General features: G+C 39.2%; 1 protein-coding gene across 1 annotated transcript; it reads left to right on the top strand.

Annotated features, from left to right (window-relative positions):
- Window positions 1–15,884: 15,884 nt before the first annotated feature.
- Window positions 15,885–17,742, top strand: LOC145126323 (E3 ubiquitin-protein ligase RSL1-like). Its single transcript, XM_079061713.1, has 2 exons — window positions 15,885–16,756; window positions 17,356–17,742. Exons 1-2 carry the CDS (start codon window positions 16,131–16,133, stop codon window positions 17,525–17,527), a joined length of 798 nt encoding a protein of 265 aa, XP_078917839.1. The 5' UTR covers window positions 15,885–16,130; the 3' UTR covers window positions 17,528–17,742.
- The last annotated feature ends 8,061 nt before the right edge of the window (window positions 17,743–25,803 follow it).

Genomic DNA, 25,803 nt, shown 5'->3' with positions numbered 1-25,803 from the left:
ATATATATATATATATATATATATATATATATATACATATATATATACTATTACATATAGTCGAAATAACAGATTGTTACATTTGTCCTGATTATTGGTGGCCCTGCATGAAGTGGTGTAACATCCCAAAAATCATGACCAAAAAATTATTTTTAAAACATTACTAAACCACAGTATTAAATCATTTCAAACATACTAAAAGGGTTCTATAACAAATCAGAGTATCTTTTCAAAACACTTGTTCATTTTATCAGAGTAAACATCCCAGGCTAAACTTCTTTGGTGTGTGTCATGCGATCATCCCGAGCTCTTCCCTCCGCTACCGGAAGTACCTGAAACCAAAACTGAAAACTGTAAGCACGAAGGTTAGTGAGTTCCCCAATCTACCACATACCATACATATCAACTGATCCATACATGCCATACATAACCCTGAACACATAACCACATATTGGGCCCCCGCCCGCCACATCGGACCTCGCCCGACATCGGACCTTGTCCGGCATCAGGCCCCGCCTGGCATCGAGCCCCGCTCGGTATACAGATCTGTTTCTCTTAGGCCCCGCATGTCTCTGGGCCTCGCCCGCTAAACACATACAAACATCACACATAACAAATAGCTAAACATACTCTACCATACTCCTGATCTAAGGCCTAGCCTAACTTGGGCCTCGCCCCTGTCCTGCTACTGATGAGATACGAAACCCCATCCATACTCGGCTATGATGAGATACGGGACCTCGCCCACACTCACCTCCCTACCAGGCACATACAAGTGTCACAAAGACAACAAGTATAATCTAACATTCAACATATAAACCTTCCTCGGGCTTGCCCCGGCATCGGACCTTGGTCCGGAACCTATCAACTCTGACACATACGAGAATCACAACTACCTTTAGCATACTACATTCCTCGGGCCTCGCCCGTCACAGGTCGTAACCCAGAACATGTAACAATAATTGCCTAGGGCTAACCCCCGGGTCTTCCTCCTATACATAACATAAACATAAACATAATGGGCCGGCATTGTGGCCGTAGACCCATGCACACAGTGAGGAGACTCACCTCGCACTGCTGAAGACTTGCTGAACACTTCTGACTGCTAACCGGCAACTTCTGAACCGCTGACCCTTCGGCTTCCCTAACTATCAATACCCAAAATAACATTTAGACCACAATAACCCAAAAGTCAACCCTGGTCAAACTTGGTCAAAGTCAACGATCAAAGTCAACCTCCAGTTGACTTGACTCGCCGAGTTGGTCTACCAACTCATCGAGTCCATGCTCCTACTACCCAAAACAACCCCCGACTCTACTCATCGAGTCTAGAAAGAACTCGACGGGTCCTCCTTCAACCATACAATCGGGACCATCTTCAACCGACTCGTCGAGTTCCTCCTTGAACTCGTTGAGTTCATCTTCCTCATATGAATGCATCCAGTCTGTGACTCGCCGAGGTGTATGAACAACTCGTCGAGTCCATCTTCATGGGTTTGGAGATTGCCTTGGACTCGTCACGTTCCTCCTTGAACTCGTCGAGTACGATGAACTTCATGTCCACTATGGACCCAGACTGGCTGAGCCCTTACCAACTCAACTCATACCCTTAACAGAAGGGTTTTGGGAAAAGAAAATGGCCTGACTCGCTGAGTCCAACAAGTGACTCGCCGAGTCCCTCTATGTCCAACTATATTAAGACGATTTCAGTCAAGCACAAGGCATCCAAGACCCAGATCTAGCCTCCTAGGGTCGGAATAACACGCAAAGCTAATACCTTTGCATCCATGCGTGGCCCTTTTTGCTCAAAAGGCCATAACAACCTCTTAAACTTTACATAGGGAGTTCTATTGGCATAAATCTTCCACCTTTATGCCTTAACTACTCCAAATAGTCCCAGATCTGAAAGGATCTAGCTTGGGGACGTCCAAATCCCACAAGAAATCATTCTTGGTCCATAAACTTCATAAAAAGGGGCCATAAAGAGATCAAACAAACTAGAAGTCAAGATGAAGACTTGATTAGCAATAAATGCAGCCAAAGGAGTGTATCTTCTGGATCTACTTCCTCCTTCTTGCACCTCCAAATTCCTTCTTCTCCTTCTTCCTCTTCAAGAGTGCACAATCCACACAAAAATGGCTCAAACACTCATAAGATGCACTAGGGTTTTGTTCTGGTCTTGAGAGAGCATCCAGGAGGCTGAGGAAATGAGAATGAGATGCTTAAATAGGGCACCAAGTCTCGAAATTAGGGTTTCCCAACCCAGACCAGACTCGCCGAGTCAGTCCCCCGACTCGCCGAGTCGGCCACTTAATCCGCGACACGAAAACTCGCTCCTACTCGTCGAGTTCCTCCCTGGACTCGACGAGTTGACTTCTTGACTTAGGGTTTTCCCTTTCCTTTCTTGGCCTTCTAAAATTCGGGGTGTTACAATTCTCCCCCACTTAAGCTGGACTTCGTCCTAGAAGTCCGCAATGGCCAACTTCCTTACCGTCCGCCTATAACTTCCCCACACGATACGCACTTCGCCCTCCCACTCCAATCCCCAGTGGTCCACCCTTCGGAGAACCGTCTGGTCATACCGCAAAGTAAATCCTTGGTGATAAAAACCTCGAGAGCACTCCCATCACCAACAATCCTGAGAACATGCTTCTTAACCAACCGAAAATCCCTCTCTGGTACTCCTTGAGCACTTATTTTGGACATCCTCCTATGGATTCACCCCTTTTTCCTGCGCTATACACGGCTTTCCCAAGGCAACTTTCCATACACAACAACTAACCTTCCCTATCTCCATCACGAATAGACCTTCTGCTGGAACTGAAATTCTGACCACTCCCGGTGCCGGCCATCACACCATTACCTACTGAATGATTTCACTTACTATGCCCCACAGCTGTAAGCTCTATCCAACGTAAGTGACTCAGCATTACCTGATCAGCTCACTGCTCTATGCACGGATTCATCACCACTCCTTCCTGAAATCCTGCTGACTCCCATCCGCCTTCTGGATGAACCGAGACCACCTGGGTCCCAACTGATCTACCATTATCCGAAATACCGGTCCTCCACCGGTTACCGAACACAAGAACAACCTTTCATTCGCTCTCAGCGACTTCTGAAGATACGGCGACTACCTGGACTGCTCTACCAACCTAGCCATTCTGGCTCTAGAAGATCTGGGATCCTCGATCCCCTGCCTTAACCCTAAGGTCTCTACCAGGTCCCACCTGCTGCTAAAAACACACGGGCCTCGCCCACGGGTCTCACCCAAACTATACTTCGGAGCGGCCTCTCCCATATGTCTCACCTATCCAGGGCTATGCAGGCCCACTCCACCTCTAACTCAACTCGCTATCCTTTCCTGATTCTCATTATGCTAAATTGGAGATACAGGCCCCCGCCCACACTCCGCTAACTAAGCTGCTAAAGAATGATACGGCTTACCTGCAGTATTACAACACTTCCCTCACTGACTCGCTGATGGGGAATGATGCGGATATCCCGCAGTCTTATATCCTGACTAATATCGCACCTTGCCGGAAGCTCTCATACCTAGTTTCCCCGAACCAGTCATCAACTAATCGCGAATACACACACTCAAGGTTGGAAAGTTTCCCCAACTCCCAATTTGCATGCTCCTCAATCCAAGCAACCACTTGAGCTGCTTTCTTCCTCTCCAAGACTGCGAAACCATCCCAGTCTTGCACTTACTTCTGTCCCTTGGCCACTCGGGTGGCTCTCCCCCACTTCGACTTGACTAGATTCTCACAGTTCACAGCTTGGAAGAATTCCCAATTCTCCCTACCATCCCCTGACCACTCTGCTGGAAACCCATGCTTACCACAGCTGGTGATCTAACCGATCCATTCCCAAACGACACCTCCCCCGAAAACTAGCGAGACACTACCGAGTCCCACACCTGCATGCTACGGTTACTACATCCTGAGTAACCTGCTCTAAAAAGGAACAACCTCAAACTATCATTCTAAAATCCAAGGTATGCAGATGGCATATAACTCAATCACAAGCAGCCCACAATATTCCGAAATATCATTATCATTACCGATGCAAAACCATAACAATAAAATCATAATATAAGCTGATAGAGAAAATGAAATATACGCACCTGACGCATCGGGCTGCTCACGCCTCCTCTGAAACCAACTGATACACCCTGCTCCTCGCTGCAGACGCCTCTGCACGGCCCTGACGGCCGTCGGTGATCCTCAAGGTTGCAGGGGAAGGTGCTATCACCTGTCCTGCTGAAAGCAAACTCGGACATTGGGCCTTCTTGTGGCCCCTCTGACTGCAATGAAAACATATCAGGTCTGATCCCTGGGTGGTGGTAGCAGTACAATCCCTGCTAAAATGACCAATCCGACCGCACTTGAAGCAGCCAGAATCACCACCGCTGCCACTCCTACACGTACCCTTGTGCGTCCTGCCGAACTTGCCACAACGGCCCCGGTCTTGAGGACCTCTCAATCTAGAATCTAATGTCTTGAGCCTCTTGCCCGATTCTGTAGATATCTGAATTTCTGCCAACTTTCTCTTCTTTTCCGTCTCAAGATCAATCTCTCTTTCTCTGGCCCGAGCGATCATGTCTTCCAGCGTCTTGCAGCTGGACCGACTCACAAACTGACTGATATCGCTCCTCAACATCTCGTGGTACCGAGCCTTCTTCATCTCCTCATCCGCCACATACTGCGGAACTAAAAGGGCTCTCTCCCTGAACTTGGCGGTGATTTCTGCCACTGAATCTGTAATCTGCCGCAGATCCTGAAACTCCCAGACTAACTGTTGCACCTCAATCACAAGTGCAAACTCGGCCTTGAACCTGGCCGAGAAATCGCTCCATGTCATCGCGTCCAACGCGACATCATCCCCGATAGCATGACCAACCTCCTCCGACCAATCCCGCGCTATGTCCTTCAGAAGACAGGAGGCGAGTCGAACCTTGTCCCCCTCAGGACACCGACTAGAACGAAAAGCGTTGGCGACATCAGCCAATCATCTGCCGCTAGCAATGGGGTCCCTAGCCCCATGGTAATCTGGAGCTCCACAAGCTCTGAACTCCCGAAATGTCAATGTACGCGCTCCCATCATGGCCATCATCTCAGTGCGGAAGGCTCCAAGCCTCTCATCCAAAATCTCCAGTATGCCCTCCTTGACCGTACCAAAGATCACAGGAGTCTGGTCTAGAATATTGCACGTAATCTCAGCTGATACAAACTCCCTCATCCGCTCCTCGAGCTGCTCGGTTCCTGAACCTGAGCCTGATCCCTCTCAGACACCTGATCCATCCACTGGTCTATCTCGCAACGTCGCCATGCTGAAAACATGCCATAACAATCATCAAAATACACATCACTGCTGAGGGATCACACACACTCACACTACAAGTTCCCTGGTTTTATCTCGGCCCCTCTTGAATCGAGTTTAGATTCGCTGCTTTCAGTAGTATGGGCCCCTACTACCTTCCACATCTATCCGTACTTTCCTCAAGAATTGCCTCGACTACACCAAGTCCATTTCACTGCTACTAACACGGTTCCCAGCACTACTCTCATCCTAGGCTTTCCCTAGGGTATCATCTAACTCATTCCGTCCTCAGTTGCTGAAGGACTTCCCATTAATGCCAACTAGCTACCTCATGAATATAGCAACATACAACAGAGATCAGATAATCCTTCGAGTAAAAGACTCATCCCTAGAACGGTTGGACTCAGACAAGAGCTGCGCAATAGGGTCAAATCTTGTCACTTTGAGATTATCCAGCCTGTGCCACATGTGACTTAGCATATTCACTTAATAGCTAGCTCGCATTACTAAAAGTCCCACAAGCACAAAGCAAGCAGCATTCAGACAATGGGGAAAAACTAACCACATCATAATCAAGCAATTCTATCCACACAACAGGAATCCGTACTAGCATGCGATGCTAAGCTCATATAATCAGGCATAACCTAAGCAGGTTATCCTACCACTGTCTAACCAATACTAGCATGCAGTTCGACAAACAAATATAACAGGCATATAAGGCATCCTCCTAGATCCTTAGCCCTAAATCTAGCATGCTGAGCACATAATCATATCATACATAAACTTGTATGGGTAATTTGGGAGAACTTACTTGAGCTCGGCTGATTGCATGCACCACACCCTTTTCTCTTTTTAAAGTCATTATTCCTTTTTCGAAGTTCTTTTCTTTTTCTAAGCTCTTTTATAAAAATGATTCTCCTTTGAAAATTTTCATACCAAGTCCTCAGTTTGAGTTCAGACACACCCGAAAGTGTACCTGAATCCCTCAAACCAAGGCTCTGATACCAACATGTAACATCCCAAAAATCATGACCATAAATTTCTTTTTAAAACATTACTAAACCACAATATTAAATCATTTCAAACATACTAAAAGGGTTCTATAATAAATCAGAGTATCTTTTCAAAACACTTGTTTATTTTATCAGAGTAAACATCCCAGGCTAAACTTCTTTGGTGTGTGCCATGCGATCATCCCGAGCTCTTCCCTCCGCTACCGGAAGTACCTAAAACCAAAACTGAAAACCGTAAGCACGAAGCTTAATGAGTTCCCCAATCTACCACATACCATACATATCAACTGATCCATACATGCCATACATAACCCTGAACACATAACCACATACTGGGCCCCCGCCCGCCGCATCGGGCCTCGCCCGGCATCGGACCCCGTCCGGCATCAGGCCCCGCCTGGCATCAAGCCCCGCTCGGTATACAAATATGTTTCTCTTAGGCCCCGCCTGTCTCTTGGCCTCGCCCGCTAAACACATACAAACATCACACATAACAAATAGCTAAATATACTCTACCATACTCCTGATCCAAGGCCTCGCCTAACTTGGGCCTCGCCCCTGTCCTACTACTGATGAGATACGGAACCCCGTCCATACTCGGCTATGATGAGATACGGGACCTCGCCCACACTCACCTCCCTACCAGGCACATACAAGTGTCACAAAGACAACAAGTATAATATAACATTTAACATATAAACCTTCCTCGGGCTTGCCCCGACATCGGACCTTGATCCGGAACCTATCAACTCTGACACATACGAGAATCACAACTACCTTTAGCATACTACATTCCTCGGGCCTCGCCTAGTAAAGGTCGTAACCCAGAACATGTAACAATCATTGCCTAGGTCTAACCCCCGGGTCTTCCTCCTATACATAACATAAACATAAACATAATGGGCCGGCATTGTGGCCGTAGACCCATGCACACAGTGAGGAGACTCACCTCGCACTGCTGAAGACTAGCTGAACACTTCTGACTGCTAACCGGCAACTTCTGAACCGCTGACCCTTCGGCTTCCCAAACTATCAATACCCAAAATAACATTTAGACCACAATAACCCAAAAGTCAACCCTGGTCAAACTTGGTCAAAGTCAACCTCCGGTTGACTTGACTTGTCGAGTTGGTCTACCAACTCGTCGAGTCCATGCTCCTACTACCCAAAACAACCCCCGCCTCTACTCGTCGAGTCTAGAAAGAACTCGACGGGTCCTCCTTCAACCATACAATCGGGACCATCTTCAACCGACTCGTCGAGTTCCTCCTTGAACTCGTCGAGTTCATCTTCCTCATATGAATGCGTCCAGTCTGTGACTCGCCGAGGTGTATGAACAACTCGTCGAGTCCATCTTCATGGGTTTGGAGATTGCCTTGGACTCATCGCGTTCCTCCTTGAACTCGTCGAGTACGATGAACTTCATGTCCACTATGGACCCAGACTAGCTGAGCCCTTACCAACTCAACTCATACCCTTAACAGAAGAGTTTTGGGGCAAGAAAATGGCCTGACTCGCTGAGTCCAACAAGTGACTCGCCGAGTCCCTCTATGTCCAACTATATTAAGACGATTTCACTCAAGCACAAGGCATCTAAGACCCAGATCTAGCCTCCTAGGGTCGGAATAACACGCAAAGCTAATACCTTTGCATCCATGCGTGGCCCTTTTTGCTCAAAAGTCCATAACAACCTCTTAAACTTTGCATGGGGAGTTCTATTGGCATAAAGCTTCCACCTTTGTGCCTTAACTACTCCAAATAGTCCCAGATCTGAAAGGATCTAGCTTGGGGACGTCCAAATCCCACAAGAAATCATTATTGGTCCATAAACTTCATAAAAAGGGGCCATAAAGAGATCAAACAAACTAGAAGTAAAGATGAAGACTTGATTACCAATAAATGCAGCCAAAGGAGTGTATCTTCTGGATCTACTTCCTCCTTCTTGCACCTCCAACTTCCTTCTTCTCCTTCTTCCTCTTCAAGAGTGCACAATCCACACAAAAATGGCTCAAACACTCATAAGATGCACTAGGGTTTCGTTCTGGTCTTGAGAGAGCATCCAGGAGGCTGAGGAAATGAGAATGAGATGCTTAAATAGGGCACCAAGTCCCGAAATTAGGGTTTCCCAACCCAGACCAGACTCGCTGAGTCATTCCCCCAACTCGCCGAGTCGGCCACTTAATCCGCGACACGGAAACTCGCTCCTACTCGTCGAGTTCCTCCCTGGACTCGACGAGTTTACTCCTTGACTTAGGGTTTTCCCTTTCCTTTCTTAGCCTTCTAAATTCGGGGTGTTACAAGTTGGATGTGGCATGTTATGTGGAGCGGTGCTTGACTTGCAGGAAAGTTAAGGCCGAGCATCAGCGACCTCATGGCAAGATGCAACCGTTAGAGATTCCCGTATGGAAATAGGAGGATATTACCATGGATTTTATCACGAAGCTACCCCGGACTACGCGCGGAGTAGATTCGATTTGGGTCATCGTGGATCATTTGACCAAGAGCGCGTATTTCATCCTGATTCAGGAGAGTATTTCTGCATAAAAGTTGGTTGAGATTTATATCAGGGAGGTTGTGGCACATCATGGGGTGCCGATATCGGTGGTTTCTGACAGAGATGTCCGGTTTACTTCCAGGTTTTGGAAGAGGTTTCATGACGATTTGGGCACTCGTCTCCATTTTAGCACAACATTCCATCCACAGACCGATGGTCAATGTGAGTGGACTATTCAAACCCTAGAGGATATGATGCGGGCGTATGTTTTGGGTTTCGGTGGGAGTTGGGATACGTATCTTCCGTTAGCGGAATTTTCGTATAACAACAGTAATCATGCCAACATTGATCAATATCCTTTTGAGATGCTCTACAGGAGGAAGTGTAGGGCCCCGATTTGTTGGGTGAGGTTGGTCAGCGGGTTATGGGGAGTACCGAAGTGGTACTCAAGACCAATGAGCTGATTCAGCAGGTTCAGAGTAGGCTCCAAACAGCTCAGTGTCGGCAGAAGAGTTATGCCGACAGGCGCCGGTCAGATTTAGAGTTCCAGGTGGGAGATATGGTTCTCCTGAAGGTGTCACCTTGGAAAGGTGTCATCCGGTTCAGGAAGCGTGGCAAGTTGGGCCCCAGGTACATTGGTCCTTTTAGGGTTTTGGCTCGGGTGGTCTCGGTTGCTTATCGCTTGGATCTTCCAGATGAGCTCAGTCAGATTCATAGCACGTTCCATGTCTCTCAGCTGCGAAAGTGCTTAGTGGATGATTCCGCAGTGGTGCCATTGCAGGATATTCAGGTGGATGACTGCCTGAATTATATTTAGAGACCAGTGACGATTCTGCATCGGAAGACGAAAACCTTGAGGAACAAGGTTGTCGACTTGGTGAAGGTGCAATGACAGCACCAGAAGGGTTCAGAGTGGACTTATGAGCCGGAAGATGAGATGAGGGAGCACTATCCAATGTTATTTGGGGCCGCGGACTTCGAGGACGAAGTCTGACTCAAGTGGGGGAGAATTGTAGCGCTTGTTATGAGTATGTTCCTTTTTGCCCTTTATATTTTGAAGTTTTGCATATTTCGCCCTTGGGGTCAGTAGGCGGGGCGTACCACATGGTACACTTAGCGTACTAAGCTAGTACACGGGGCGTACCACATGGTACACTTAGCGTATTAAGGTGGAGCTTGATCGCGGGTGTGAGGCCTTGTATGTTGGGCGTATGAGGGTTACGCATAGCGTACATGGAGAATAATAAACCCTAATTTTAGGGTGTTGCACCCTATTTAAGGTCCTTAAGTCCATAGGACTGGCCTCTTTACCAACTTTCATACCTCCTAAACCCTAAATTTCGACCCTTAGCCTCCATTGTTGTGTCTTTGAGCTCTTGAGAAGAAGTTGGTGCTTATTTTGCTCTTTTTGAAGGGATTGAAGAAGATTGAAGGTGCATTGCTTAGTGTGAAACTTAGAGATCCATAATCATCACTCATTTTGCAAGTCTTTTGAGGTATCAAGTTCATACGTTGTCTTCTCCTTGCTTAGATCTCTTCATGTTATGGTTTTATGCTTCTTTGTCCCCTTTTGGTTGGTCTTGATGGGTTAAGTCCATTTTAGAAGCTAAACATTGTAGATCTGGATGTTTGGAGGGTTCATTATGCTTAAAGGTGCAAACTTTATGGGGTTTGTGGTCTCATGCATGCATTAAGTCATCTATTAAGTCCTTTTGAGCTTTAAGAGATTCATTAAGTCATGCATGCACGTAAAGTTAGCAACTTTACCTGATAAACCATCTCATGGAAGTCAGATCTAAGTTTTGGAGTAAAGTATTATTGGATTAAGAGCTGGAAATGAAAGTTGGCTGAAGGAGGGAGTACGTTGGGCGTACAAGCAGGTACGCTTAGCGTTTAAGCCCTAAGGCGAGTATGATGCGCGTACGAGCTGAGTACGCCCCACGTACTTAACCAGTTGGGCTTCAGAACTTGGATCTTTGGTTTGGGCCACTCTTTTGGGCTTAGATGTTTAGGGATTTGTTGGGCCATCTGAATTCAAGTGTTTTGGACTAGGAATATGTTTGGACCTTGGATTCAGGCCCATGAAAGGTTTTGGGCCCAATTTGGAAAATTGGGCCATGATTGGGCCTTGGATGATTATTTTGGTATTTGGGCCTCTTGGATCATAGGTGTGGGCCTTAGTCTTGGACCAAACTAGGTAAGGGGTAAAATGGTATTTTAACCCTAATTTTGGACTGATAGTTATGGATTAGAATCCAATTATTAATTGGATGTTATTGGTATTGATAGCTTGGGGATTTGTTAGACGAGCAACCAGAGATTTATTCATGTTATTCAGCAGTTCGAGGTGAGTTTCCTCACCATGTTTAGCGGGTTGAAGGCACCAATGTCGTCCCATGATCTGTTATATTAGAATACTCGATGTTTGTGTGACACTTGTATGTGTATGTGCTTGTATGCTTACTAGGCAGGGCCCCGATGGTTATTCTGTATGCTTTTACCTGTTATGCTTATATGAATTGTATGTGGGCGGGGCCCGTTATGCGAGTTTGGGCGGGTTCCATTATACTCATTGGGCGGGGCCAGTTATGCAAGTTTGTACGGGGCCCGTTATACTTATTGGGCGGGGCCCGTTATGCGAGTTTGGGCGGGGCCCGTTATACGAGTGTGGGCGGGTCCCGTTACACTCATTGGGCGGGGCTCGTTATGTGTTATGTATGTATGGTATGTGGTATGTTGCGGAACTCACTAAGCTTTATGCTTACATTTTTCAGTTTATGTTTCAGGTACTTTCGGTTCCAAAGGGAAGAGCTCGGGATGATTGCAGAGCACACACCACCTCGTTCCGCATTTTCTTGATTTACTCTGATATGATATGATGATTGATAAATTTGTTTTATCTGGATTTGTATGATGATGTTTTTGGGATACTTGTTTTATTAATTTAAAAATGAAATTTTTGGGTTTTATTTTTGGGACGTTACAAGAGATCTATGGATAATAATGAAGCAGATTGGTGCAATAAATGCAAAAAGAAGCATGTTAGGAAATGTAAAAGATAAGTGACCTACTACATGTGCGGAAGACCTGGTAACTATTCTGATGAGTGCAACTATGATGGAAGGGTGTGTTTCACGTGTAGGGAAGAAGGGCATGTGATGAAGGACTGCCCGAATAAGGAAGAAGCTGTGAAGCAGGATGTGCCACCAAAACCAAAGGTACGAGCATTCCAGATGATCCTGGATGCAACAGAGGATGGAACAGAAAATGCTTGAAGAGACCAAGTGAAGGAGGCTAATTACCCAAAGTTTAAAGCATGAAGTTGTAGTTCCACATAAATAATAGTATAGTGTGTAGCCTGATATAAAAGACATAATGTATGAATAAATGTTGTAATCATTTTCGAAAGTTATAAATTTTCTAGTTGTGTTACATTGTTGTGTGACACTAAGAAATTATGATTTCAACATGATGAGTTGGTTAAGAATAAATTATGGTATAGTGTGCCTTGTAGGCAGGACATTACACGAGAAAGAATCTATACCAAAGGTTAGGAAGTGGAATTGGGGTCTAAGATACGCATGGGAAAAATCGTAGCGGAGTCTAGGGAATTGTTGTATATGATTACTTGAACACATCTTTATGTGTTAAAATTGATTTTGTGATCTTTAGGGAAATAGTAACCATGTGGTGTCGTTTTGCTCAAAAAGTGTGCCGATCGAAAACTTTGTGAAACCCTATGTGTTACAACCATTAATTTTAAAGGAGCAAGGAACATTGTGCATAGATTTATACGAGTTGACACCATTGCCTGTGGTTACTACCTACAACCTCCGTCTGACGAGTCAAAATGGACGATAACTATTCATTCTCTATCTCTTTCACGACGTCGATGAGGCGTTGGTGATGTTGTTCGGCACGCCTCCTTTTAGTGTCATACAGAGGCATATCTAGTCATATAGCTTGATTATAGGTTCATGATAACCCCAAAGTACACTCTAAAAGCATTCATATGAGTTGAAACAAGACTATATGTAGCATAAACATATACTTAGAACGATCGATAAGTACCAGTATATTATATAAGTAAAATAAATACTTATAAAACTTTTGTTGTTATAAAACTTATATTTTTATAAATAAATAATTATAAACAACAAACTCACTTGTACGAGGTTACAAGAACAAATTCACATAAGTGAGGCAGAACTTATACACAATACAAACAATTGTATGAGTTACAAACACGTATTCACATAAGTAAGGTAAATACTTATATTCTCTAATTTTATACTTTTTGGTTATAAAAAGTACGTTTTTATATAAGCGGGTCCACCAATCATAATTATATAAATATAATTTTGATTATAAAAATACGCAGAGTCAAAACCTTTGAAACTTACCAACATTATTGCTGATGTATCTTTAAAATGCATGTATTCTTAGGAACCTAAGAATTATAAGTGCACACACATCGAGTAGTATAGAATCCTTGTTATAAATCACTATTCCTTGTTTTTGTTATGGCACATCTGTTCCAACAACTATTAAGCTTAGTGTTATGTTTTAATGAACTTGTAATCTTTTGATGTACCTTTTGATCGCAAACATTGTAATCACTATTATAAGTTAATAGAATAATGTAATTTGTATTACGAGTTTTGTATTGTTCATTGTATGTTTTAACTGTGATCCATCTCAAAGACTATATTTTTAAGTACCTTTCACGTTAACTCAAATATCAACTTTTTTAAGAAATTATTAGTTGTTTTGTGACATTATACATTTATCATTTTTTGTTTTAGGTTAAAATGAAAACAAATATAAGTGACGTTGCCCATTGTCTAAGGTAAAACGTGATAAATAAATCATTTACACAACAACCATTTACTCAAGCAAACATTGATTATTATTTTTTTCAATGTCAACCTAAAAACGAACAAGATAAATGTCATGTCACAAAACAGCCGGTAACTTCTAAAAAAACAAATATTTGGGTAAATGTGAAAGGTAATTGAAAATGTAATGGTTTTTCTGCCTATAAACAAAATGTAAGAGTTTTCTAAATGTTGATATATAAATGGTTGTATTTTTTTTGTATTTTTCCTTAATAATAAAATACGAACACTATCTAGAATAGGAAGAAAAACGAATATTATGGTTTTCTCCAATGATTTGGAAATATTTATAGAGAAGCATACGATAATCTAAAAATCTATCTGCAGTATTGTATTGGTGTTTAAGATAATTTATAAAAAAAGCATGCCAACATTGAATGACATGATTTGTTTGTTAAATGTTAAGTTGTCTATTTAACATTCATTAAAATTATTTAACAAAACGCCCATGCATTGATGTATAAGAAATACACCGCAAGAAATGATTTAAAACACAATTTTGTATGCTAAATGATAAGAGAATATGTTTTTTTCATTAAATAGTAAAACAGAAGGAAACAGATTAATTGATAAAAAAGCGTATGGAAATGTTTAATTTTTCAATTTGCCTAAAAATAGACAAAATTACAAAATATGCAAAATTACAAAATATACAAAATTACATGATGGGTCCATATGCTTTACCAGATTTAACACTCTAAGGACAATGTTAGTAACTTTATGCATTTAGTCCATATTGTTTCATTTTATTGTCTAGTCCTTTGATCATATAAAAAGTTCTTTTCTTTTGGCCATTTTATATTTTGTTTTGCATTTTTATACATTATTTTTTAAAAAATTAAAAGAAAAGAATCTTGAAAAGAAAAACAACACACACACACACACACACACACACTCACACTCTCTCTCTCTCTCTCTCTCTCTCTCTCTCTCTCTCTCTCTCTCTCTCTCTCTCTCTCTCTCTCTCTCTCTCCATACCGTTACCACCCATCTAGGTTTGTTCTTCATGAACGTGCACACACACACTCACTCCTCGACATCTTTATGAACACATTCACACACTCTAGATTTTATAGGTTTATTCTTTAAAACACACACACAAACATACACACACATTCATGAACAAACAGACCAACTGCCGGTTTGCTACCACCTTCGTCGATACCACCTCATATTGTCACCATCGTCCGCCACTGTTACCGACACCACCATAACCGTCACCTTCGCCGGTTTTCTACCACCTTCGCCGATACCACCTCATAAATTCCCATTTTGTTTCACGAATTATATAATCTCCTTCACCTAAGGATCCATATATTAATGCATGTTATTGAATCAAAATCTAAAGGGTTGGCTGGGGACTTTTCCCATCACCTTACTCTTCCTCTAATTGTTACCTTCATCGACGAAGCCCTAGATCGAATGAACCCTCATCCTCTGACTGTCACCTTTATTTATAGGTTTTGAATCAAAAGTACTTGCCTCCTCTTCTACTAGTCTTTGTTGGTAACGAGTTCATGGTGAGGAAAGGGAGGAACTGTTAGTGAGGGAGAGAGGAAAGAGATGGGTCTTCAAGCTGGGTGGAGGTGGATGTTGTTGTGATGACAATGGTTGGGTGGCTGGTGGTGGTATTGTAGAGACATGACTATTTCTTTAAAGAGAATGAGAAATGAGTTTTTGTGTTAAGTGCGGTGGGGGTAAGGTTTTTTTTATTTTTTTGATAATATTTAACCAACCCGACAACCATATGAAGTTTTGCCAACCCAACGATCGTATATTATGACACGTATTGAATGTCATCAATTTATTAAGATAAATACATATCGAAAAACATATGAAGTGTTACCATGAATAAATTGTATCTCCTAAACTTAAAGGTTCGATTAAGATTTGCTTTCTCCGAAGTCCGAAGTACTAAAGACAAACATGACATCATTACAAACATAAAGTCTTAAGTATGGAAACCCAAAAAAGAGTGACAAACATGCCATCATTATGAACATAAAGTCCTGAAACCTAAAAAAGACAAGCCAACTTAAATATGATTGTCCTGGGGATGTAAATATGATAAACGAGAGGGACCAATTAAGTAATTTTGGCCCTAAAATATTATATGCATTTATAATTTAATAATTGGTACAGGTACATTTTTTTCCAAGTACGGTCCCAGTTCTCACCCCGGCTTGGACTCTAGAGTCGATAAAGTGGACTAATGAATGACCAAGAACCCTAAATCATCCTCATGGAGGATACCAAAAACACAGCGATTTTCGCCACAATTACTAGCAATTTTCCCTTGTAAATGCCTTCAGTTTACGCCATTACTCGACACTACTCTATAACCTCCACCCCTCCTGCTCACAATTTCACTGCACCTTTTTCTTTTTGGTATTTGGTTAGATGGGAAATGTTAATCAGAAACCCCAACCAAATTCGCAAACCCTTCAACAAATTGAAGAAGAAGAATCAGCATCATCGACATTCACCTGCGAGATTTGCATAGAACCCGTAACACTCCCGAACAAGAAATTCAGGAACAGCAACAGATGCGTCCACCCCTTTTGCACCGACTGTATGATCAAATACATCCAAGTGAAGCTCGAGGACAACGTATCAGACATCAAATGTCCAGCTCTCACCTGTGATCACTCCCTCGAGCCCCTCTCATGTCGCCCAAAGATTGCACACCAACTGTTCGACAAATGGTGTGACGTACTCTGCGAGTCGGCGGTGCTAGGGCTTGATCGGGTTTACTGCCCTAACAGAGATTGTTCGGCTTTGGTTATCAACGAGTGTGGTGGCGAAGGTAATTTAAAGCGATGTGTATGTCCTAATTGTAAGAAAGCCTTCTGTTTCCGATGTAAGGTTCCATGGCATGCTGGGTATAGGTGCGAGGAGAGTGGTGAAATGAGGGATCGAAACGACATCGCTTTTGGTGTTCTTTCTGAGAGGAATCAATGGATGAGGTGCCCTATGTGCAGACACTGTGTTGAACTTGTCAAAGGTTGTGCCATTGTTAAATGCAGGTATCTCTTATTCCCTCTATCAAACACATATCAAGATTCCATTCACAAATTTAGGTTTTTTTTTTATTTTTTTTTTCATATATTAATGTGGATAACTTGATTGTTTTGTTTATTATCCTGGGTATTTGTGTTTGTGAATTTCTTATTCAATTTAAGAAAGAAAGAACCGATTGAGGGTATTGAGGGAAAGAATCAAGATAAATTAGAATTTAGAAGGTGGAATCCATGGTTAACTGATTAGATCCACAAATTGTGTCTAAAATTTCAAAAAAATTCATGGTTTTTGTCGTGTTTCCTAGCTTGATTACGGTTATAATTGAAGTAAGAAGAAACATTGCATCATATGTTGTTTCTTGATTTAAAAAACCGAGAATGACATTTGGTGTTTTCATACCTAAATTTCTCCTAAAATTGGAAAAGTTTATGTTTTGGGAAATTCAAGATGATCATATTTACAACGAAACTTTTTGCATATCATATCCATATGGTGTCTCTAAAACCCAAAAAGAATATAAAATTTTCAAGATTTTCTTGATTTGATTCTTGTTCTTGTTCTTGAATATGAATATATGATGATGGGTTTTAAACATTTGGTGTAGATGTGGAATTGAATTTTGTTACAAATGTGGAAAAAAGGTGGATCACCATTGGTGCAATTGTCGAAGATCATCTACATTTTGCATGTGGATTTTTCACTTGTGCATAGTGATTTTGGTTCTATGGCCATTTTTTCTTCTATTTACAGCTATAACAAGAAAAGGCCACCATTGATTTGACTCATAGAAGAAGATGATATTATATCATAGAGGTCTTTTAATGATTTTCATATTATATCATGCGAGAGAATGTAAATAAAAAATTGCTAAATACAAGCTTGGTTATCATATTAGAATAAGTCTTGAAGCCCTCTTTCTCTCTATGTAAAGAGTGATATTATATATTACTTGTGATGGATTTATATAATCTAAAATTACTATATTTTACCATCCTTTTGTTGTTCTTATGTTGTTTATCTTGTTTTTGTTATAGTTGAATTTTGGTTGTTTTTTCTTGTGATAGTGTGATACTTTTATGGATCACATTTTAGTGTGATATGAATCTTGTCGATTTTTCAAGCAAGGTGATACTTAGAACATGTTGTACTGCGTTTGACATGTATAGCATTTGGACTGTGTTGTACATGTGATAAAAAATGCAATTTTGTATCATGATCTTCATCATCGAAAATAGTTTTACAAAGATCATCATTGAAAATAGTTTTACAAAGTTTGTGTAGTTTAGTTTAGTCCAATCTAGCCTTGTGTAACAAACAAATCCATTTTGTCTCAAAATCGTATGTTTATAGTTCCAACTTGGTTATCTTACATGAAACTATATGAAACTATATGCATGATAATTATAATTGCTTATTTTTCAAACATATTTGGTGCTTGTATTATGTGTAGGCCTCATTTGTTACATAGAACATGTTAGCATTGCAATGTCTATTGCTAAATGCGTGGTTAATGGGAAAAAATTACCTTCATTTTTTACTAAGTTTTGAAAAATACTTATTCGTACAAATTTATTACACACCCTCTTTTGATTAAGCTTCCATTGTTTGCATATATAAAACCAAATTAAAGAAAAATAAAAGATTTTGTAGATTATATTATAGTTTTTGTTTGTAGTTTTCAAATGAGTTTAATGCATGTTTCATGTAAATGCGTGGTGGGGAGCCTTTAAGCATAATTGGTACCGATCGTCAATCGTCCCAACGCGCTTTGCCTATTTCTAAGAAATTGTTTAAAAAAAACATATTTATATGGACTTTTGAAATGTATTTTATTGAGTCTGATAAGAGGTATCGTCTGATTAAGTCAGATTCAAACCATTTGATACTACAAATATGAGTCTTTGATTCGGTCTTATAATCTTTGAACAGACTGAATCAGTAAGACTTTGACTTAATTAAACCTAACTCATGCGACATGTATCAAACGACCACTTCTACCATTTATCAATTTATGGTTTAAACATTCAAAACTTAATAGTTCAATACATATCGATTGAAGGCAAACGGGCAACAAGCTGCGCCGCTAGCCCTTTCTGGATGGCAAAATCAATTCTTTTGAAAACAACATTTGTAGATCTAGGAGATATGACATTAGAATGCATGACCCGTTGGACTCTATTAAGGAGCTCCACGCCTCTAGTGCGAGAAAACCAAATGTATCGAATGCAAAAGGAACAAACACATGTTGATTTTCTATACATGCATTCTCGTGCTTTACCACTTTGCACGCATCGGCTTTCAAAGCGGCATGCCCAGCTGTGAAACCCCCGCTCCCCAAACCAACGAGAGGAGAGACCCCAGTAAGATCCACGCATGCATGCTTCCCTCCTATCCATCCAAAGACCAAAATATCAGCCGGTCTAAGTGTGGACCTGCCACCCTGCGGGTCCGTCAAAAAGGTCACTAGCGCTTCTTTCTTCACAGAAATACCAGCACGTCGACAAGCATCAAAGAGAACATCCTGAACCACATCATGTCTATACTTGAAACCAGGGAGCTCTCTACATTGAACCGCGTGTTCCCCAAAGGTATCCAAACATGCCTTGCGACAAACTGGGCATATCTCGTCAATTGGGAATATGGGAATCATGAGGCGGTAACGAAGGATAGTTCGGTACTCCACAGGAGACATATGCTGGCCAAGACCATCAATATGGATAGTTAGCAGAAAATCATGAGCATGAGGCGCCCGTAGACACTCAATGACTGCTTTCTGTCTGACAGTCATGTCGAAGTCGACTTCCATATCTTGGACGATTTTGCTAAAAAGGGCACACGCCAAAGCTTTTTGGGATTTAGGGGGGCGGTGTCCTTATTAGTGAAACCGCTACAGTCAAATCCCGGAATCGTATCGAAAAGACGAGTCATAGCACATAGGTAATCCGAGTCCATACCACATATGCCACTGTCACGTAAGATGTGGTCTTGTAATGCCCAAGATTAGGCCCTCGAGGCTACAAATGCGTATGAGGAAACCTCGTAGGCCGAGTACAAACCCAAACCACCGAAACGAATAGGTAAGGAAGCCAAGCGCCACTGAATGTCTCCAAAGAAGGGGCCTCCACATACCACCATATCCTCGATAGACCTGCGCAATCCTTTGTCAAAGAATAACGCTGCCTCTTCTATGTGTACCGGCTGGCATGTCCTTAAACCAAAGAAAAGTTTTGCAATGCCCATACATGATCGAAGCAAAAGGAGCTCACTCTACGGGTCACATAGTTGTGGAAGAAGACCCATCAAATCAACAGCATTGACCGCTCTCTTCATGGCCAGCCCACTAATAAACCCTGCGTCTCTGCTAACAGCCCCCCCCCCCCCAAGGAGCTTCACCCCCAAAGAAGGTCTCCCTATATCCGTTGGGAATAAATCGGCACGAAGCTTCCTACCATCACATGAGGGCCAAAAAATCTCCGTTTTCTTGATGTTCAACTCAAGACCCAATCCTGGACCATGCAACCGAATTATGTTCAACACTCTAGCCACCTCCTCTGAATCCCCAATGACAGTCCCATCATCTAGATACCAAGCATGGAGAAGGAGCTTACAATTGTCTCTAATCTTGTGCACAAGCGGGTGCAAAACGAGGGCAAAAAGAAGAGGGCCCAAGGGGTCACCTTGCTGCACCCCAGTGGCAGACCATATATGTTGGTCTCCGATATAAAGTCTCGCTGCTTGCCCGTACAAGAAATTCACCCACAAAGAAATGGAAGGGCACATCTTCTTAACCTCGTGGAGCAATGCTGATCGATCCACCAGGTTAAAGGCATTCGAAAAATCCACAGTCAGCATTACAAGAGACCCATCAGCATGGTGTTCACTCAACACCCTATTGGCACTGTGTAACACAGCCTCAGCACCGCCAGATACACCAACCCCGAACTGAAAATCATTAAGGTACTTGGCCATTTCTTTACCCACACCTTTCATGGCAACCTTGGAAACCAGACGTCTCCATATAGTGCCTACTGCAATCGGACGGATCCCGTTGTCAGGTTTAAGTAGAGGCGTGAGAGGAGCGGATGCAACAAACTCTGCCAAAATGGTTGGACATCTTCCCGCTAACAATAAATTAACAACTGAAGTGATAGCATGTATGAGATCTGTGGCAATAGCAGACCCTTCTCCACAAAGGGCGTCTAGTAAGTGTTGAGCAACCAAATACACAGTCAAAGTCTGTTACAAGGGGAGGTTCAGAAATTATGGGGCTCGGCATGGATGGGGGTGGTCTGAAAGGGTGTTTGTCCTCCAAAGCTTTAATAGTATCACCATTATATGGTGCAACACCCGATGAGCATAACACTTTCACTGCTGCGGTAAAATGACCATCTGCAACCTTACGGAGACACTATCTGATGTTAGTGTTACTTGATGTAGCCTCCTTCAGAAGGATGCCTCCACCCTGCCTCATAGCTCCAACCTCAGGATTGTCTAACATATTTTGAACTAACTTCGTGATACCACCCTCTTTCCCCCATGTATCCAAGGACTTCAGGATGGAGCTTTGCTGTAAAGATTTTCTATTCCCAGACCTACATTCTTGTCTATTTTTGGGTCTAAACACCTGCAGTGTGCATCGAGGAAGAAGTAACAAACACATTCATGCCTCAACCGAGCCAGGTTGGGCAATCACCTTGTAAAGAGCGGTCTTCAAAGCCTGAGAGAAAGCAAGACGACAACTATGGGGGATACTCTTGACAGTAGTGATAGGCTCTTTAAAAACACGATCAAGGAGCGCAACATCAAAAACCAAACCTCCAAGAGCATTTGTCACCGACTCTTTAGTTGACGGCTTTAGAATACCGACAATATAACGACTCGAACCGTCATCCCCTGTAATAAACCTCACACGACCATCCGGGTGATGACAATAACGGCTAAGAGCCTGCAAAGTCATACACTTCCCACACATCCATTGACCAAAGGCCTTCAAAGTTTCTTCCACTACCATAAATAAACCAACATCACTAGAAAGAGCTTCAATTTATTAGTATATTTTTCACTCATTTAATGTACAAAATCGTCTTTCTTCAACATTTTAATATTAATGTTTTACAATAAAAAATTGTATTTATTTAATTATAGCATTCTCAATCATTTACCCTACCGTTACATAGATTCAAATGGAGCAAAACTTTATCTTAAGAAAAATTGGCAGTACCACTACCACTTTGGCAGGCTTTATTTCCAAAGATATCTATCTTATCTCATAATTTTACCTAAGATAGTAAAAGGTCAAAAATTCAGCTCTACATGTGTCTCTATAGATTTGAATAATAAAATATTGGATACCTATTCGAGAGATATGAAACTTAGAGGCCAAGCTTAAGATACTTTTAATGGAAAGCATCATAATTTCGAAATATTTAAATAAGGATAGAAGACTAAAATTAGTGATAAAAGTATTGGATAACCGTGCATTGTTGAATAATGAATAATTACCAAAATAACCATTTTTCATATACATGAATATCAGATAATGATGTTTCTTATAAAAATATGAAAATGATGATGAAGTTTGAAAATAGACCATTTTCGAACTCCTGTATTAATTACGAATGTTTGAAAATATTTTTAGGGCAAAATTGAAAATTTTTAACTTTATCATGAGTTTCAATTTGTTTTTCATGTGTTTGGGTTGAGTTTCGAAGTGTATTTTCATGTTAGATATCTATTAGAATGATATTATAGAGAAGAAAGATGAGAACCCACATTTGTTCGTTACAAACTGAAGATTTGAAATTAAAATGTGAGGAGAATGATGATGAAAAATGATAGAGAAAAAAAAAACAAAAATCAAAAAAAGTTCAATAGGTAAAACTCTTGAATATAGGAGTTTGACATTTAAAATAGAGGGCCACTTTGTCATTTTTAAGTTTTTTTATCCATATATGAAAAACGGTCATTTTTGTGGTCATCATTTGAAATTAATATGAAAGATTATAATCAAGACAAGTTCTAGAGTATGTTTAAGGAGGATATTTTAGTTTTTTATGAAAAAAAACGAATTAAAAAAAAAGTTTTATTCAACTGTAGCTTGAAGCTTTTATTTTGAATAAAAATATCATATCCAAAATCTAATTCATGATTTTTAGAGCTTTTAGATGATTTTATTTCATTTTACACATTTCAAACTATTATAATTATTTTTGCCAAACATTTAAAAACAATAAAAACTATAGTTTTCAACTTTTAACTATTAATTAATTTTGCCAAACATACATTTTAATTGTTTACTTTTCCTGTTTCAAAGTAAAGATATTATTTGTTTTTTACTCTCCTTAGGTTAGAGATGGCTTATTAAAAATAATATACTTATTTTATTTAGCTCATTTACTTTCGTTAATATAGAATTAGTTTCTTAAATGTATATGTTGTCTACCATCTTTATTCTATAATTCTTTTTCTAGAAAACATTAGGTTATATTTTGTTTAAAAAGGATCTTAATGTATGTAGTAATGTACTATTTTCAGTGAATTGATCTGAAAATCAAATTCTAAGTTTTATGTTCATAACGCTTGGAATTGTTTGTGTTCCTTTTTACCCCTCAGTGACAACAATGCGAGCTATATCAATGATTGTAGTAATTTTTTTTTTATCAGTCGTTATGCTATTCTTTTGATATTTGCCTTTTTCCTTTCTTTCAATTTTTTCTGTTAAAGTCCATTATTCTTTCAACCCAATTCATTGCATCAAGTCTTGTAACTATTATAATGTTTTGGAAATTAAATCACAAAAATAGAAATAGCAAGATCGACAGATCAACCGATCATACGATTTGGATAATAGATCAAAATATGTTTGAGTTAAATAAGTATAAAATCCATAATATTCGTCAAACTACATCAGATTAAATTGTTTAATATTCCCGTCAACACCTCTAGTTATATTTTATAAAAGGGATATCTCCAGAAAAGTCCCAATATTTTGGGAAAATTTTTAATAAATTCCTAAATTTTATTTTTTGAATAAAAAAGTCCTGACATTTTCACATTTTGAATAAAAAAAGTCCAAGAAACCAGCTAATTTATTCACTTCAGCTCTTTTTGACCTGTTCAGCAGATCATTTGACCAAATTGTTAATTTTTCGAAAATAATGGGACTTTTTTTGCAGATTTCGTCAAAATTTTTATATAATGTATAAACATATTTTTTACATATCTATATCTATTTTTACGTATTTTTATATTTTTTTATGTTATTATATGTATATATCTACGTATTTTTATGTATTTTAAATGTATAAACGTATTTTTTACTTATTTATATGTATTTTTAACCATTTTACATTTTTTTATGTATTTTTATGTGTTATTTTTTATGTATTATGTATTTTTATATATTTTTACGTATTTATGTATTTTTTAAGCTTTTTATATAGATTTTTATATATTTTAAGTGTATAAATGTATTTTTTACGTATTTATATCTATTTTTAAGTATTTTACATATTTTTTATGTATTACGTATTTATGTATTTTTTAAAAGTTTTTTATATAGATATTTTTGTATATTTATGTATTTTAAATGTATAAACGTATTGTTTTACGTATTTATATGTATTTTTTAAGTATTTTACATATTTTTTGTGTGTTTTTATGTGTTTTTTATGTATTATGTATTTATATATATTTTTGCGTATTTATGTAATTTTTTTGTTTTCTTATATAGATGTTTATGTATTTTTATGTATATGAAATGTTTAATCACGTAAAAATAATACAATTAATCATTTAATATACATAAAAATACATAAACATCTATATATGAAAACTAAAAAAACACATATAAATACATAATACATAAAAAAACACATAAAAACACACAAAAAATATGTAAAATACTTAAAAAAATACATATAAATACGTAAAACAATACGTCTGTACATTTAAAATACATAAATATTGAAAAACAACTATATAAAACACTTAAAAAATACATAAATATGTAATACATAAAAAAATATGTAAAATACTTAAAAATAGATATAAATACGTAAAAAATACGTTTATACATTTAAAATACATAAACTTCTATATAAAAAGCTTTAAAAAGTACATAAATACGTAAAAATACATAGAATTACATATAAATACATAATACATAAAAAATACATAAAAACGTAAAAATACATAGAATTACATATAAATACATAATACATAAAAAAACACATAAAAAATACATAAAAAAATATGTAAAATGGTTAAAAATACATATAAATAAGTAAAAAAATACGTTTATATATTTAAAATACATAAAAAATACGTAAATATATACATATAAAAACATAAAAAACACACAAATACGTAAAAATAGATATAGATATGTAAAAAATATGTTTATACATTATATAAAAATTTTGACGAAATCTGCAAAAAATTCTCATTATTTTCGAAAAATTAACAATTTGGTCCCACGACCTGCTGAACATGTGAAAAAGGGCTAAAGTGAATAAATCAGCCGGTTCCTTAGGCTTTTTTATTCAAAATGTGAAAATGTCAGGACATTTTTATTCAAAAAATGAAATTTAGGACTTTATTAAAAATTTGCCCAAAATATTAGGACTTTTCTGGAGATATCCCTTTATAAAAAACTAAAATAAACAGTTAGGATATGTTTTGCAAAATTAGTTTTTAGTTGCAATCTAATAACCAATAGTTGGTGGCTAAAAGTTATAGTTTTATATCATATAGAAATGTTTGACAAAAATAGTTATAACATTTTAAAGGTGTAAAATTATATAAAAACTAAAATTAAAGTTCTTAAAATATATTTGCAACAACTTTTGGATCATACATTATTTGTTTAAAATAAAAAAATTTAAGTTCATACTTACGAACAAAACTTTTTACTCAATTTTTTTAAAAAACTAAAAGTTTTTATAAACTTGCTACCGAAATACCCTTGATGTCAGAAAAACTATTTATTCAGAATAAATAAATTACCTTTCTTAATCTTAATATACTAATAAGTTTTGTTTGAGTTAAGAAT

Source organism: Lactuca virosa, chromosome 7 (assembly GCF_052849685.1).
Source record: "Lactuca virosa cultivar CGN04683 chromosome 7, Lactuca_virosa_CGN04683_v6, whole genome shotgun sequence".
In the NCBI taxonomy this organism is placed as follows: Eukaryota; Viridiplantae; Streptophyta; class Magnoliopsida; order Asterales; family Asteraceae; genus Lactuca; species Lactuca virosa.
Note: the sequence above shows the minus strand (reverse complement) of the source record. Positions and strands in the feature narration are given on the sequence as shown.